The sequence below is a fragment of the Lissotriton vulgaris genome, chromosome 6 (assembly GCF_964263255.1).
Source record: "Lissotriton vulgaris chromosome 6, aLisVul1.2, whole genome shotgun sequence".
In the NCBI taxonomy this organism is placed as follows: Eukaryota; Metazoa; Chordata; class Amphibia; order Caudata; family Salamandridae; genus Lissotriton; species Lissotriton vulgaris.
This window is the reverse complement of record NC_141694.1, coordinates 1696116743-1696130312: the sequence shown is the minus strand read 5'-3', so window position 1 is coordinate 1696130312 and position 13570 is coordinate 1696116743. Positions and strand designations below refer to the sequence as shown.

General features: G+C 45.7%; 1 protein-coding gene across 2 annotated transcripts in view; it reads left to right on the top strand.

Moving 5' to 3' along the window:
* The first annotated feature begins 9613 nt into the window (after positions 1–9613).
* Positions 9614–13570, top strand: part of ESRRG (estrogen related receptor gamma) — a 264204-nt gene continuing 260247 nt past the window's right edge. For both annotated transcript variants that reach the window (XM_086927905.1, XM_086927902.1), the window contains exon 1: positions 9614–9681. In XM_086927905.1, coding sequence (XP_086784031.1) covers positions 9617–9681 — 65 coding nt within the window. In that variant the 5' untranslated portion in view covers positions 9614–9616. The remainder of the gene's footprint in view (positions 9682–13570) is intronic.

The following is a 13570-nucleotide window of genomic DNA, read 5'->3' as shown; positions in this document are numbered from 1 at the left end:
GGGGGTGGCACTGCGCCCCCAGATAATGTTCCGCCGGTACCGCGACAGACCTCCCCTGTTCCGCCACCTCCGCCACTTCCTCCACTCAAGACGGATCTACCGAAACCAGCACTACCCGATCTTACTAAAAGACAGACTCAAGTCCAGATACAGACTCCGCGGAGAGATAATGCCCAAGCATCCGCCTCAGGAGGTGCGACAGCGGGTCTACAGACCCCGCCACCGACACACAGATTACATTTAAAGGACACACAGAATCCTTCCCAGTCACCCTATTCAGCCCGGCTAGACGCATTCAAAGATAGGATGTCATTCTGCAGATATGATCCAGTACCCGGAACAGACGATCTAATGGTCTTAGCATCACTACGCTTAAGATCTGCCACCGATAGCTTGCTATGTTATGTAGGAATGCAGGAAGCTCTCGACAGACTATACAAATTCATACAGACGGGGAAAGACCCCGACAGTGTTAACGCTGCCATGTATAAACAGAAAGTTGACGTTCAAAAACAGATTTTAAGATTCTTCATAAATTGTGTGATAAGAGAACGAGACAGGCCCGGGACAGATCAGAGTGAGTTAGACGCATTAAACAAGTGGGGCCAAAATATAGCAGACGCAAAACATGACAAGCTATCATGTATAGCCACTATGTCCCAGAAAATTAGAAAGGCAGTATTAACTGCACATCAGGAAGAAACAGATAAAACCTCCTCTGGGGAGGAAGATGAAGATGAAACATCAGAAAAATCTACAGATATGATAGCGTATGTAGGTAGGGGAAACTACCTTAGGAAAGGCATCCGTCCGGAGAGCAAGAGAGTTCTTTTCTCCGCTTTAACAAATCCGAATTCTTCAGAACATCAGTTCCAGGAAACTGATAAAAGGCTTCGAGATCGAGTAGGGTACCATATACTCAATTCTATGGATGAACAGGAACTAGCCCGGTCCGCCGTGTTGTGGGCCGAAAACGCAGACATATATAATGATGACACGTTAGTGCAGACATTCTTGAACCTTTCCCCGGAAGAGCAGAAAATAGCAGGTGTATACATGATTCAGCACCTCCTCATCAAGTTCAGAAACCATCATTCTGATCCAGGTCCCTTACACGAAACATTAGAAGCACTAATTATGGATAGATGGAGAGGTTTTAGTACCAAATTAATACAAATAATTCTAGAACAACGACGTAAGTATAACACTTTCCTGAGCTCTGAATATGTCCCCGCCCCACCTCCAGAAAGAAAAATGTACCACATGCAATGCGGTAGTGGCATTGAAAGTCAGAATCCCTTACGAGAAGTACATCCAGTTATGGGTGAGGATCGTACTCTGAAACGTGTGTATGTTCACACACCACTGACTAAGTTAGAACTGTTAGAAATGAAGAAATTAGTTCCGTGCCATGATAAAGACCCTGCAGGTTTTCACAGAGAGCTTAAAGACATGTTACTGATGGGAGATTACACGTATGATGATATTATGAAAATGTTAAAAGTACTGTTGCCCACGGGCATTTACGAGAAATTAAAGGAGAAGGATTGGGAAGTGGGAGAGTCAAAGATAGCATGGGCGGAGATAGAAGACGAAGAAAAGAAACGAGTCCCAGGGTTAGGCCTTGGGGATCTGACTAAAGCATTACCAGGTTTAATAGTACAGGTTCTGCCAAGATTATTGACAACTAGAAAGGAAGATTGGGACGCAATATCGTCCTGCAAACAGAAACAAGATGAAGATACTAGTGACTTTTATTCAAGATTCGAGAAATGTTTCATTATCAATAGTGGTCTAAAAACAAGTAGCGAGTCATATCCACACCTTTTTGTAACGAAATTAGTAGAGAACGCCCTACCACTAGTTAAAAATAGAGTGTACAAGGTTGAAAGTACTTGGCAGGCAAATACGCCATCACAGATGTTACAAATGTTACAATATCACCAGAATAGAATTAGGGAAGAACAAGAGCAGGAACAGAAACGTATGAAAGACACGAAAATGAAAATGTTAGTGGCTCAGACAATTCCAGCCGAGGGTCATAGAAAAAGTGGGGCCCAGACAAATCATTCTGCCGCTCCCGTTAAAGGGACATGTAATTATTGCAAGCAGCCAGGTCACTACGTACATGAATGTCCAGTCCTGAAACATAACATCGAGACAGGTAAAACTAAAGAAAGACCGCGTCCGCCTAGACATGAACAGGGTCAACAACAGACCTCACAGAACGAACAGCCAATGCAGAATACACAGCCTATGCATGATCAGTCCCATACAGTACAGACAGTAGCAGTACCGCAGCCACAGCATGCTCAGACACAGCCCGCTGCCGCAACACGACAAGTATCACAACAGATGTACCAGTATGCCCAGTCGGCATATCCAGATTATCAGCGTTATACATGAAACAGCCTAGGGAGGGAAAGTGATTTGCCTCTTATTGAAATTCCGGTAGATCAAGAAGGTCCTTATGTACATAGTCACGTATTAGGAAAAGACAGAAAGTTTTTAATTGACACAGGGGCAAGTCGCACTACTATAAGTCATAATGAAGTTCCAGGGGCACCCCTCTCAGGCTCACAGAATGTTTCCCTTGGTTTTTCAGGACAGCCTATTGTAAATGAAGTATCAGAACCAGTACCACTAGCTGTGGGTCCATTATCTCGAGTTACAGACTTGTTACTTACAAAATCATGTCCCGAAAATCTGTTAGGAATTAAAACACTGAAGGCTCTAGGAGCTATAATTTGCTGTTCCCCGGAGGGAGTCAGACTCTTCCTACGGGATTTCAAGGGTCATTATGTTCTACGTGACTTTGATGTCAGATTGAGAAATGTACCAGATCACTTATGGGCAAAAGGCCCAGCTGATGTAGGTTGTATGCATATCACACCATACCGTGTTACACTCAAGACAGGAGTTGTTCTACCCAGAATCAGACAATACAAGTTACCACCCGATGCTGTAGTGGCTTTACTGAAAATCATTGAAGAGCTTATTGCCCAAGGAGTGGTCGTAGAGACCGACTCCAATATCTGTAATTCGCCTATCATTCCAATTCTTAAACGTACAGACCGCAATGCACCGCCAGTATACCGGCTGGTGATTGATCTTCGAGAACTGAACAAATGCATTGTACCACAGTATCCTGTGGTCCCCGATATCTCCTCCCTGTTGACTGCCATTGATTCAGAAGCAACGTTCTTTACTGTAATCGATCTCAAGAACGCTTTCTTCAGTGTACCCATTGACCCGGAGAGCCAATATCTCTTCGGATTCAGTTTAAATGGACGAAGTTTCAAATTTTCACGCGCACCTCAAGGATTTACAGAAAGCCCCAGCATCTATAGTCAAGCACTGAAAAGACAACTAGATTGTATTCAAATGCCAGTTAATACCGCTTTACTACAGTACGTCGATGATCTACTGATCACCGCACGAAGTGAGCCCGAATGTGAACAAGCATCTCTGATAGTTTTGCATTTTCTGGCCGACAAGGGACACAAGGTGTCTCCTTCGAAGCTACAATTCTGTGTTCAGCAAGTTGTGTACTTGGGTCACTTGCTGTCCAAAGTGGGGAGACAGCTCACTCCCGATCGCATTCAGTTAATTGTAAACATGCCCCGACCCCAGACACAAAAAGAAGTGCGGGCCTTCATAGGCCTCACCTCGTACTGCAGACAATGGATTCCTCAATATGCATTTCTAGCTAAACCACTCATCCAGTTAACGACACAGGAGGCAGCAACTTCGACTGTCCTCCCTTGGACTCAGGAACACACACAAGCCTTTGAGGAATTAAAGAAAGCTTTATGCCAAGCACCAGTTTTAGCGACACCATGTTACAGCAAACCGTTTACACTTTTTGTTACAGAACGTGACGGTACAGCATTGTCTGTCCTCACTCAAGATCAAGCAGGTTCACATAAGCCTTGCGCTTATTTTTCAAGCACATTGGATTCAGTAGCACAGGCACTCCCTGCATGCTTAAAGTCAGTAGCAGCAACAGCGTTAGCAATAAGACAAAGCGATTCAATTGTTTTAGGTCATCAGTTAACAGTACAAGTTCCACATTCTGTAGAGGTCCTGTTAAACAGAACCCAGACTCAACACTTAACTATAGCACGACTGACAGGTTACGAATTGACATTATTCCAGCCACACATAGAAATCAGACGCTGCAGTATCTTGAATCCAGCAACATTGTTACCTACAGTTAAGACAGATCCAGCTCCACATGATTGTATAGAGATTATTAATGCAGTAACAAAGCCCAGACGAGATTTAACAGATGTTCCACTGACAAATCCAGACCTGACACTTTATGTGGATGGTTCATGCATGAGAACAAGTACAGGAGAGTTAGTGGCCGCATATGCCGTGACCACTGAAACTGAAGTTAAAGAAACACATCGTATTGATACACTGTCTGCTCAAGCGGCAGAGCTCATCGCTCTGACCCAAGCCTGTATTCTAGCAAAGAACAGAAATGTTAACATATACACAGATTCCCGTTATGCGTTTGGAGTCGTACACGACTTCGGCATGCTCTGGCAGGAACGAGGTTTCCTGACCTCTCATGGTACCAAAATTCAGCATGGTCCTCTCATTCAAGCACTGTTAGAAGCAATACATCTGCCTTCAGCCATTTCAGTCATGAAGTGTAAAGCACATACTAAAGCCACAGATTCTGTTTCCCAGGGTAACGACCTGGCAGATCAAACTGCAAAACATACAGCACTGACTCACACTCAGACAACTGACACGACAAAGATAACAGATCCGACAAACTGCATGACAGTCAGGGATCCCACACTAGATGTTATTGACATTCAGACACATGCTACTACAGACGAAATAAAGAAATGGACCGAACTAGGAGGGATCCAGACAGATCAAGGTTGGATGACGAAGGGAAAATCTACATGGTTTCTCCCTGACTCTATGGTTCAAGTCATAATAAATACAGCACATAGTCCTGCCCACCTGGGAGAGAAAGCCATGTTAGACAGTTTGCAAAATCTCTGGTACAATAAACACTTACGAGCAGCCGCAAAACAGAAAGTGCGTACTTGCATGATCTGTTGTCAGTTCAATCCAGGTAAAAGCGTCCCTGTAGAACAAGGTGGATTTCATCCTCCCGATCACCCTTTTGAAGTCCTCCAGATGGATTATATCCAGATGGACCGTTGTCGAGGATTCAAATATGTTCTCGTAGTTGTCTGTGCTCTGTCCCGCTGGACCGAAGCATACCCAGTCCCCGATTACACTGCTCCGACCACTGCCAAACAGTTGGTTCGTGAATTCTTCCCACGGTACGGCTTGCCTCGTGTCGTGTACTCAGATAACGGTCAGCCATTCTCATCTGCCCTAATGAAAGAAGTTTCCTTGTTATTGGGATACCAGTGGAAGTTCCATTGTGTCCGACATCCAGAAGCAGCAGGCCTTGTAGAAAGGCATAATCAGACATTAAAGATTCGCCTTGCCAAAATATGTCAGGACAAAGGGGTCGACTGGATAGTCGCTCTGCCGGTGGCACTATTCTATATGAGAATGGTCGCCCATTCGAGATCAGGGCTATCTCCGTACGAAGTGGTCTTTGGCAGACCACCGAATATGTGGGGGACGCCCATTCCTAAAAAGATAACCGATGTTGATTCTAATATGTTGACAGATTACCTTGCCTCCTTGATGTCTGCACTCCAATCATGTCGTTCACAGGTTGCCGCTGCCTTCCCTGACAACACCGATGTGAAGGAGCATGATGTCCGCCCCGGTGACGTTGTTTTAGTCCGTAACTTCGACAGGAAAAGTCCGTTGGAGCCCCGCTGGAAGTCTCCGAAAACCGTTCTACTAACAACAAGGACCGCCGTCAAGTTGGAAGGAAGAAAGGGGTGGGTCCACCTAAGCCATATCAAAACATTCCCAGGACTGAAACCGGAACAAGACACACCCACCCCCACCAAAGACTCTGATATCAAAGACTTTTCCGAAACCAAACGAGAAAAAACTCCTCAAGAACAATATCGTATGAAATTGCGATCTAGCAAGTCAGACAGTTTAATTGTTTAAGTCCTCCCCTAGGTGAATCGGTTAAATAGTTTCTGACATGTATCCCCTAGATCGAGTTAGAGAGAGAGAGGAAAAGAAAAGAACATATTGCAAATCACTTCGTAGTCACTGCATAGTGACACTAATAATTATGTTTATTCTAAGTATATTAATAATTGTTGCTAGCATCTTATTACCGATATACTTTCCTATCTTCAAGCGTGAACAATCTGCTTACAATGTCTCTGCTGAACACACTTTTAGTGAATTACCTCCTCATGAGCTTCCCTACAGACTTGCGCTGCGCAACAATACATTCATTAGTATGTTACATCATTCTCATCAAACTAACAATGCTACAAACTGCTGGATATGTGGCCGACTCCCTCCCTACCAGAATTACAAGGGAGCCCTGCCTCTCTTTCCGTATCCGTTCACCCGTCTTCATAAAATTGCAAATCAGATACATCAGAATCCAGGCACCTGGACTTGGTCCGGTTGGTTCTGGACAACGTTAACAGCTTGGGGATGGAAGATCCTATCCTTCCTAGGCATTGGCCTAGTCCTAGTATTCAGTTGCTGCCTGTGCCTGCAGTGTGGGCCAGCGATCTGTGGACTGTGTGCCACTTCTTGTATTGAACATTCCAGTTTTCACTCAAAACGTAACCGAAAGAAAGAAGAACAAATGATGTTACAAGAACAGACTGATCGATTCATGAGGATCGATATTTCATGAAGGGTCCGTAGGGAACAAGGAGGGAATGAGGAAAATTAAATTTTGGCCATGTTGTGTTCCCTAGCGCGTACCCCACCGACTCCATGTACCAGCTTAAAGTGCATGTAACTTCCCTCCTGTGCCAGCTATGAAGACGCAAATACATTTGCGTCCACCGTTAACTTGTCCTCTTTCAGATGCACCATGAATGGATTATATGGTCCGTTCCTAAGTATGCTATGCCAACGTCTTTTTGTAGTACACTTTTCACTTTTTCCTGCTCTAGCCAGAGTAGGCCCTGAATTCCTGCCATCTGAACCTCTTTTGTGGCTCCTGACTCTGCCCAGGCTACCTCTCTACTCGTGAACTCTGTCCTACATTCAGCGCGGCCCCTCGCGCTCAGCTCAAGCCTGCTTTCTGCCAAGACTGACTATAACCTTCGAGTTATCTGTTCCGTTCCCCGAGAATACATTCCTGCCTACTAGATCCTGTAAACATCCTCTCCAGCTGCAGAGCCAAAAGGCCGACCTGTCTTAATGCAAGTAATTCATAGCCTCCGTTGCCATGCTTCCATGGAAGGCCCCGTGCCCCCACGCTCCACATGTAGACACTCAGGCGCTCATACACGCATCCACAGTTAGCATAGAATAGCCTCTACCCTAGAGACCTTTCCGCCCAGATAGTATAGTTCCTAAACATCAGATATCAGATATGATAGAAGTACAAGTTGATCTGACATGCCAGACTTCTGTCTCTTTCCTGTCAGTGTAAATGTCAAGACCACTGCACCCCGTCAATCACACGTCATGCAGCTGCGCGCGCATCCAAGCTTCCGATTTCTGCTGACATTGCAACATTCTGTTAGCGCCACCCCTTGGTGCCACCCACTTTCGTCACCTATCAGTGACGTTTCTAGCACACACCTCTAGTTCACGCCTAGTTTACGCCTCTTGATGATGTATTGGTACCACGTGTACACTGTTATCTTGTCTTCTCTCAGCTGTTACGCCTCTCACACTGAAACTTATGATGTAAATCAAGTATATAAGCTATGTAATGTCAATAAACGTGAGCGCGCTCATCTATCCCTTCTGACACCCCTGTGGTGGTCAGAACATGATATCCTGATTCCTTTATGAGGAATAAAACCCTTAGAAACTCTAACACCACGGACTCTGTTTTCTTTCCTTCTGATTGAGTTATTATTGATTAAGTACTTACCTGCATAGAAATTAAGAGAGTAAATTAATTATTTACGTCATTACAGCAGTCATATACCATCCAATCCACATATTCTCCCTAAGCTCAAGGAGTGACACCTTCGTATACTAACAGCACTCCACCAGGTCACAAATTATACCAATGCCATGAGTTGGGTGCCAAAGGAACCTTCACAATTGCAGTTGAACCATAATGAATTAATTGCAATAGACATTGCTAAGAGCCAAATGCAGATCATAACTCCATAGAATGAGCCTAGTCCAGTTCAAATACATATGTCAGTCAGAACTCATTGTCATGCATGCTATTTCCAAGCTAACTCCCTTTCCTAGCCAGGGGAAACGGGATAGAGAATTATAATAAAACACATCATGTAAGTGAGCGACACATGTAGCTAATAACATCACACCAACTACTGACAAATGCACCTCCCTTCCATGTCCACTGCCAACCTGTTGCACCTCACGACACATTTGAAACAGTGCACAGTCAGCTTATGCTGGATGTATGCTTTTCGACCTATGAAAGTACCACATGATACCTAACACATGCGTGACCAAATTTAAAAAGTAGAAGAAAAAGAAGAGCTGGCAGAACAAAGTGGGTAATGATACTGATAGCCCATGGCAGCCATATATATCATTTGATCCAGCCTCCTTAGACATTCTCAGAAAATCACAATGAAGATTTTCCAATGTGGACCCGCATCACTACATAAGAAGATGCCACATGTTTCAACGAAGACACAAGGCAGTACCGCAGTAAACACGACCAGTGACGCAATCGCTAGTTTCTGGCACCCATGTCCAACAGTCTTTGAGAAGGAGCACGAATGGCTATATAAAAGGAGACAAAATGCCTGATGTTAACACATGTGTTGTGGTATACAGTGCATGCAAGAAATCTTGAATCGCTGTACCATTCCAGAAAAACCCAGAGAGTCCTGCAACAGTCCCAAGGAGAGGCCATCTGTGAGTCATTCCATGCACAAGCAAAACTCACTCATAAAGTTAAAACGTATATCCCACAAGACATGATAGCTGGCCAAGTGGCATGAAGTAGAGTTAAATGTTTTGGCAAATGAGACTGTATCTTAAATTTTTGTGTCAGAAAAGGAAGACCTCTGTCGTCCTGTTTCACAAACAGTGATGACACAGAAGAGCAGCGGAAACACAGGCGATATGTATGTGTTCATTTCAATAGCAAGTAGGAGATGTGACACAGGGTTGTGAGTAGACAGTAAGAGACTCACACTGTCCACAACTTTGATATAGGGCAGAGCTACCAAATACCAAGACATGTAAGCAAGGTCCATCAGTGGAGGGTGCCAGAGTATTCTGCTCAACAAACTGCTGCCACCTTCTCTGTACATGGCGGGCACAGGCCGGATCAAATTTCTTTATCTAAAAGGGGGAATCGCCTAAGCATGAGGTCACATGGCGGCAAAAATTTGGTGTATGAGTGTGACTATATTGGAATCATTGTTCTAAAGCACATTCAGCATGTACATTCAGGGCTGGTCAGCAGCACTTTAATAGTGCTTGTGCTGAATGACATGAGCTTCTAGCAAGAAAATGTTTCATGCACTGACACATTGTTACTTTTAATTGCAGACATATATCCAGCAACATGAACAGACCTGTGGCCCCAACTTCAAAACACAATGAAGCTGCTGGAAGACAAGACCGGTTGATGTGAGTAATGGTCTACATCATGCATGTCAATGTACATGCCATGCATATGCAATGGGCTCTCCTGTGTTGACTTCAGAATGTGCTGATGCACTGCAAAATTGTCCGCTTTATCACTGTTGGAGATTTGTAGGCATGTCTACAGCACAACATTGCTCTACCTCCATCATGTATCAGTGAGCAGTTACCTTGGCTATTGAGGAACTACATTTCTAATCTGTCACCACCCATATCTCTGTCCATCTCCCAGCTATTTACTATGGGGTCATGAAGATGTCTGTGTGTCTCCCTGATCATGTTACTGTGTTGACATGAGTTAACCATCAACTTTAACTTTGCTGGTATGCTGGGGGCTCCAAATCTGTTGAGGGGAGAGCTTCTCCCAAATGTCGTTCTTGGCTATCAAGGAGCTGAATAGCGGAGTAATCTCAATTAAGCTCAGATGTTTCCTTCTTTGGATTATCTTCCAAACTTCTGTTCACTTTCTTGTTACTGTCCACCTACTTCCTCTTTGAGCTTGTAGACTTTTTCTTTTTTTTTTAGCCTCCTGATCTTTTTTTCAAGTTTGACAATACAATAGATTCATCCATTGAGCTACTGTCTGACGAAGTAGATATTGTAGGAGTTGAGGTGGAGAAATATAAATCCTGTACTGAAGAATCAGAGTCATTGTTCAGGGAGAAACATTTCTCCAATCCCTCAGTACGGTCATGTGGGATCCAGCTGACCAACATCCCCCACAAGGCCAGTACTTGCAGCGTCTGCATTTTCTCTTTGAAGAATGGGGGCAGATGTGCTATCCCAGGATCTGCTAACTTGTTGCCACCACCCCAGGGCAGATTTTGTTTGGGTGGGAGTAGCTCCTCTGTATCCCATTAGAGGTAATTGTAACATTCACATCCTTCTCCACCTCCTCCGCTGCTATGGAATTATGATCATGCTTCTCTGTCTCCCCGTTCAAGATCAAGGATTTACATGGGCCAACCAAAAAATGTAACTTTGATAACACTGAATGCCTACAGTGGCCTTATAGCTTCATTGGTACTTTTACTAACAGATTGGATGAAGGAATTTGAGTGGATTAGGAATGTATAAATATGAGTGCAGTCTTTCTTATATTAACAGAACCGTTACATACAGGAAATGTGGATTATTTTCCATCAAGGATCAGCTCCAGCTAGGAACTATGGATGCACAAGACAGACACCACTGAGTAATTGATGTAGGGCTTCTACAAGGACATTTCCACCTAAAATAGACATCTAGGGATGACAGGACCAAGAAAAGGGCCCACTCACTGATGGTAGCAAACACACCAGAGAGGAGGAGAAGCAGTCATGGTCATAAATCAACCGTGATGTCAAAGAGAGAGTGGTGAATGCATGTAGATGTCGGGTATCCAGAGTAAGTACACATGGGTTGGATCCATGCCAGATGTTCAGGATAACGATTTACTATGTAAATAAACTCCTTTTAGACACATTATGGGGTCTATTCCGATCCTGGTAAAAAGACATCCGTACGATTCGTATCCGGAGCCATCTCCGTACGAATCGTACCCATCCGTCTGAGTCGCGTAGTACGATTCGTATTTCGTGAATCCGTCCGAATCGTTGCGGTCCGTACGTATTGCAGGGCTGAAACCGTGAACCGTACGACTCGTACACATGCCGTATGACCCGACGAGTATGATCCGGAACAGGGTTTGAGGACGGGATTCGTACGGCCCACGTCAGGTAAGGGCGATTCGTACGGAAAAGCACACAATCACATACACACCGTATGGTCCGTGCCCCCCATGATCGCGGGGTACGGTGCGTACCCCTGCGATCATGCAGTATGGTACGGTACGGTGAACATGGGGTACGGTCCGTACAACCCATGATCGCTGGGTATGGTGCGAACATGGGGTACGGTCCGTACAACCCATGATCGCGGGGTATGGTGCGTACACCCCATGATCGCAGGGGTACGCACCGTACCCCTGGGATCATGGGGGATATGTTCCGTACCTATTTCGAGGCAAACTCTTATTTTACGGCTGTTTTCGGCTCTCGTAGGAAAAGGGTCGTACAGTGCGTACCCGACACGAATCGTACTTGCTGGGTCGGAAAAACCAGCCGCGAACCATACGGATGTCGCGTACAGCGGGTTCCGAGGGAGAATCATACGGGGATTTTATTCGTACGGTCTCTGTATGATTCGTACGGAGTCCAGCTCCTGGTACGAATCGTACTTCGTCGTACGTACGGGGGACATTGCAAGGTACAATTCGTATGGCAAAAATGCTCCTAACGGCTATTCGGAGCGATTTTTCCCGAATCGGAATCGACCCCTAAGTGTGCATTTGTCTGATATGGATAACCTGCAATCTGATGCAGGACATTCCTAAGTTAGACATTGGCAGTGTGTCTATTATTTCCACCATGAGTAAGCAGAGCATAGAACATAGCAGGATACGTCCTTGTTAGATTTGGGGGTCTCTGGTTGGCACAGGTAAGAACTTGTGACAAGCAGGGACCCTCTCCTCTAGTCAGGATAAGGGGATCACCCTCTAGAATAACCCCTGCTCACCCTCTAGGTAGTGTGGTGCAAGCAGACAAGGCTAATCCCAGGGCGTCATTTAGGTAAGCATTTATGACCACACACAACAATATACAGACCCACCAAAAATGGACACCAGGCGTAGTTATGTAAAAATACGTCTTCTTTATAAAAATATGGCAGTAGATAATTGCAGGCTTAATACATGCCCAATATAATGTTAAATGGGGCCACAGTACTTGGTATCAAAAGGATTCTTTAAAGTTATTCAGGAAGGTTTCACTCGCAAGTTCAATTAGCTTTTAAAACAGTTCAAGTAGATTTTAAAAATATTCCACAATCTTTAAGGCAAGGCTCAGTTCTGCTTGGCAATGTTTTTCACTGTGGTGCGCTTAGTAGCGCTGCTATACGCCTCATGTGCTTCGTGCGGTTGAAAATGAACAGACCCCCCCGATGCTCATGCGCCTCGCAGTACGGTGAGTTCGGCGCGGCCGGTTTTACCCAGGGGTACGAGTAGTACCACACCTGTGCGACTCGTACTCTGTGAACGAACAAAGGCTCTCAAAAGGCTATGCGCCTCGCGGAATCTGCCATCCGGGGCGTGACGCACAGCACAATGCGCACAAGGAGGTGGTTACGTTTAGCAGGTGGTACGAGTCGCAACGTTGCAGTGCGACTCGTTCTCAGCAATTTGTACTTTAACAATGCGGGGAAAACAAACGTTGCGGACCCCGAGTTCGATACGAACTCCTGCTTGAGTTCAAATGGTTCAGTACCTTTGTTTAGTGCTTAGACGCTGCAAACCATGCAGGTTCGAGGCGTACTCCTGTGGTGGATGACTCGCACTTCTTCAGTATGCGTTGGGGGTGAAAACGTACCTTTGGATCGGCGTAGTGTTTTCCGGGCAGGCAGGCACCGCACGGGGCCTCTTAGTACGGATCATTAGAGAGACTCAGCAGGGTGCGGCGCGGCCCTTTAGGTTGCAGGAGGGCAGAGCGGGGTGGCCGAGTGCATTTTAAATGTACGGGCCGTCCGGAGCTTTTGAATGTGCTCCGATCCAATTGCGGCGGGAGGGGTGGGGTGCACACAGCGCGCTCCAGTTGCAGGCGAGGTGACAGGGGAGCGGGCGGCCCGGCACAGCGTAGAGAGAGCGGCTCAAACTCGAGCGGGGCTCTCAGCGAGCAGGGGCGGCCAGGCTCCGGGGTGTCACGGCCCCTAGGAGGGGGCGAGGCCACCAGAGATCACGGCTCCGGCGAGGGAGGAAAACACAATAACTCAGCAGCAGACGGGAAAAGGCAGGATGAGCCCAATGATCCCGGGGCTCAGGTCAGGGGGCAAGCTCAGGTCC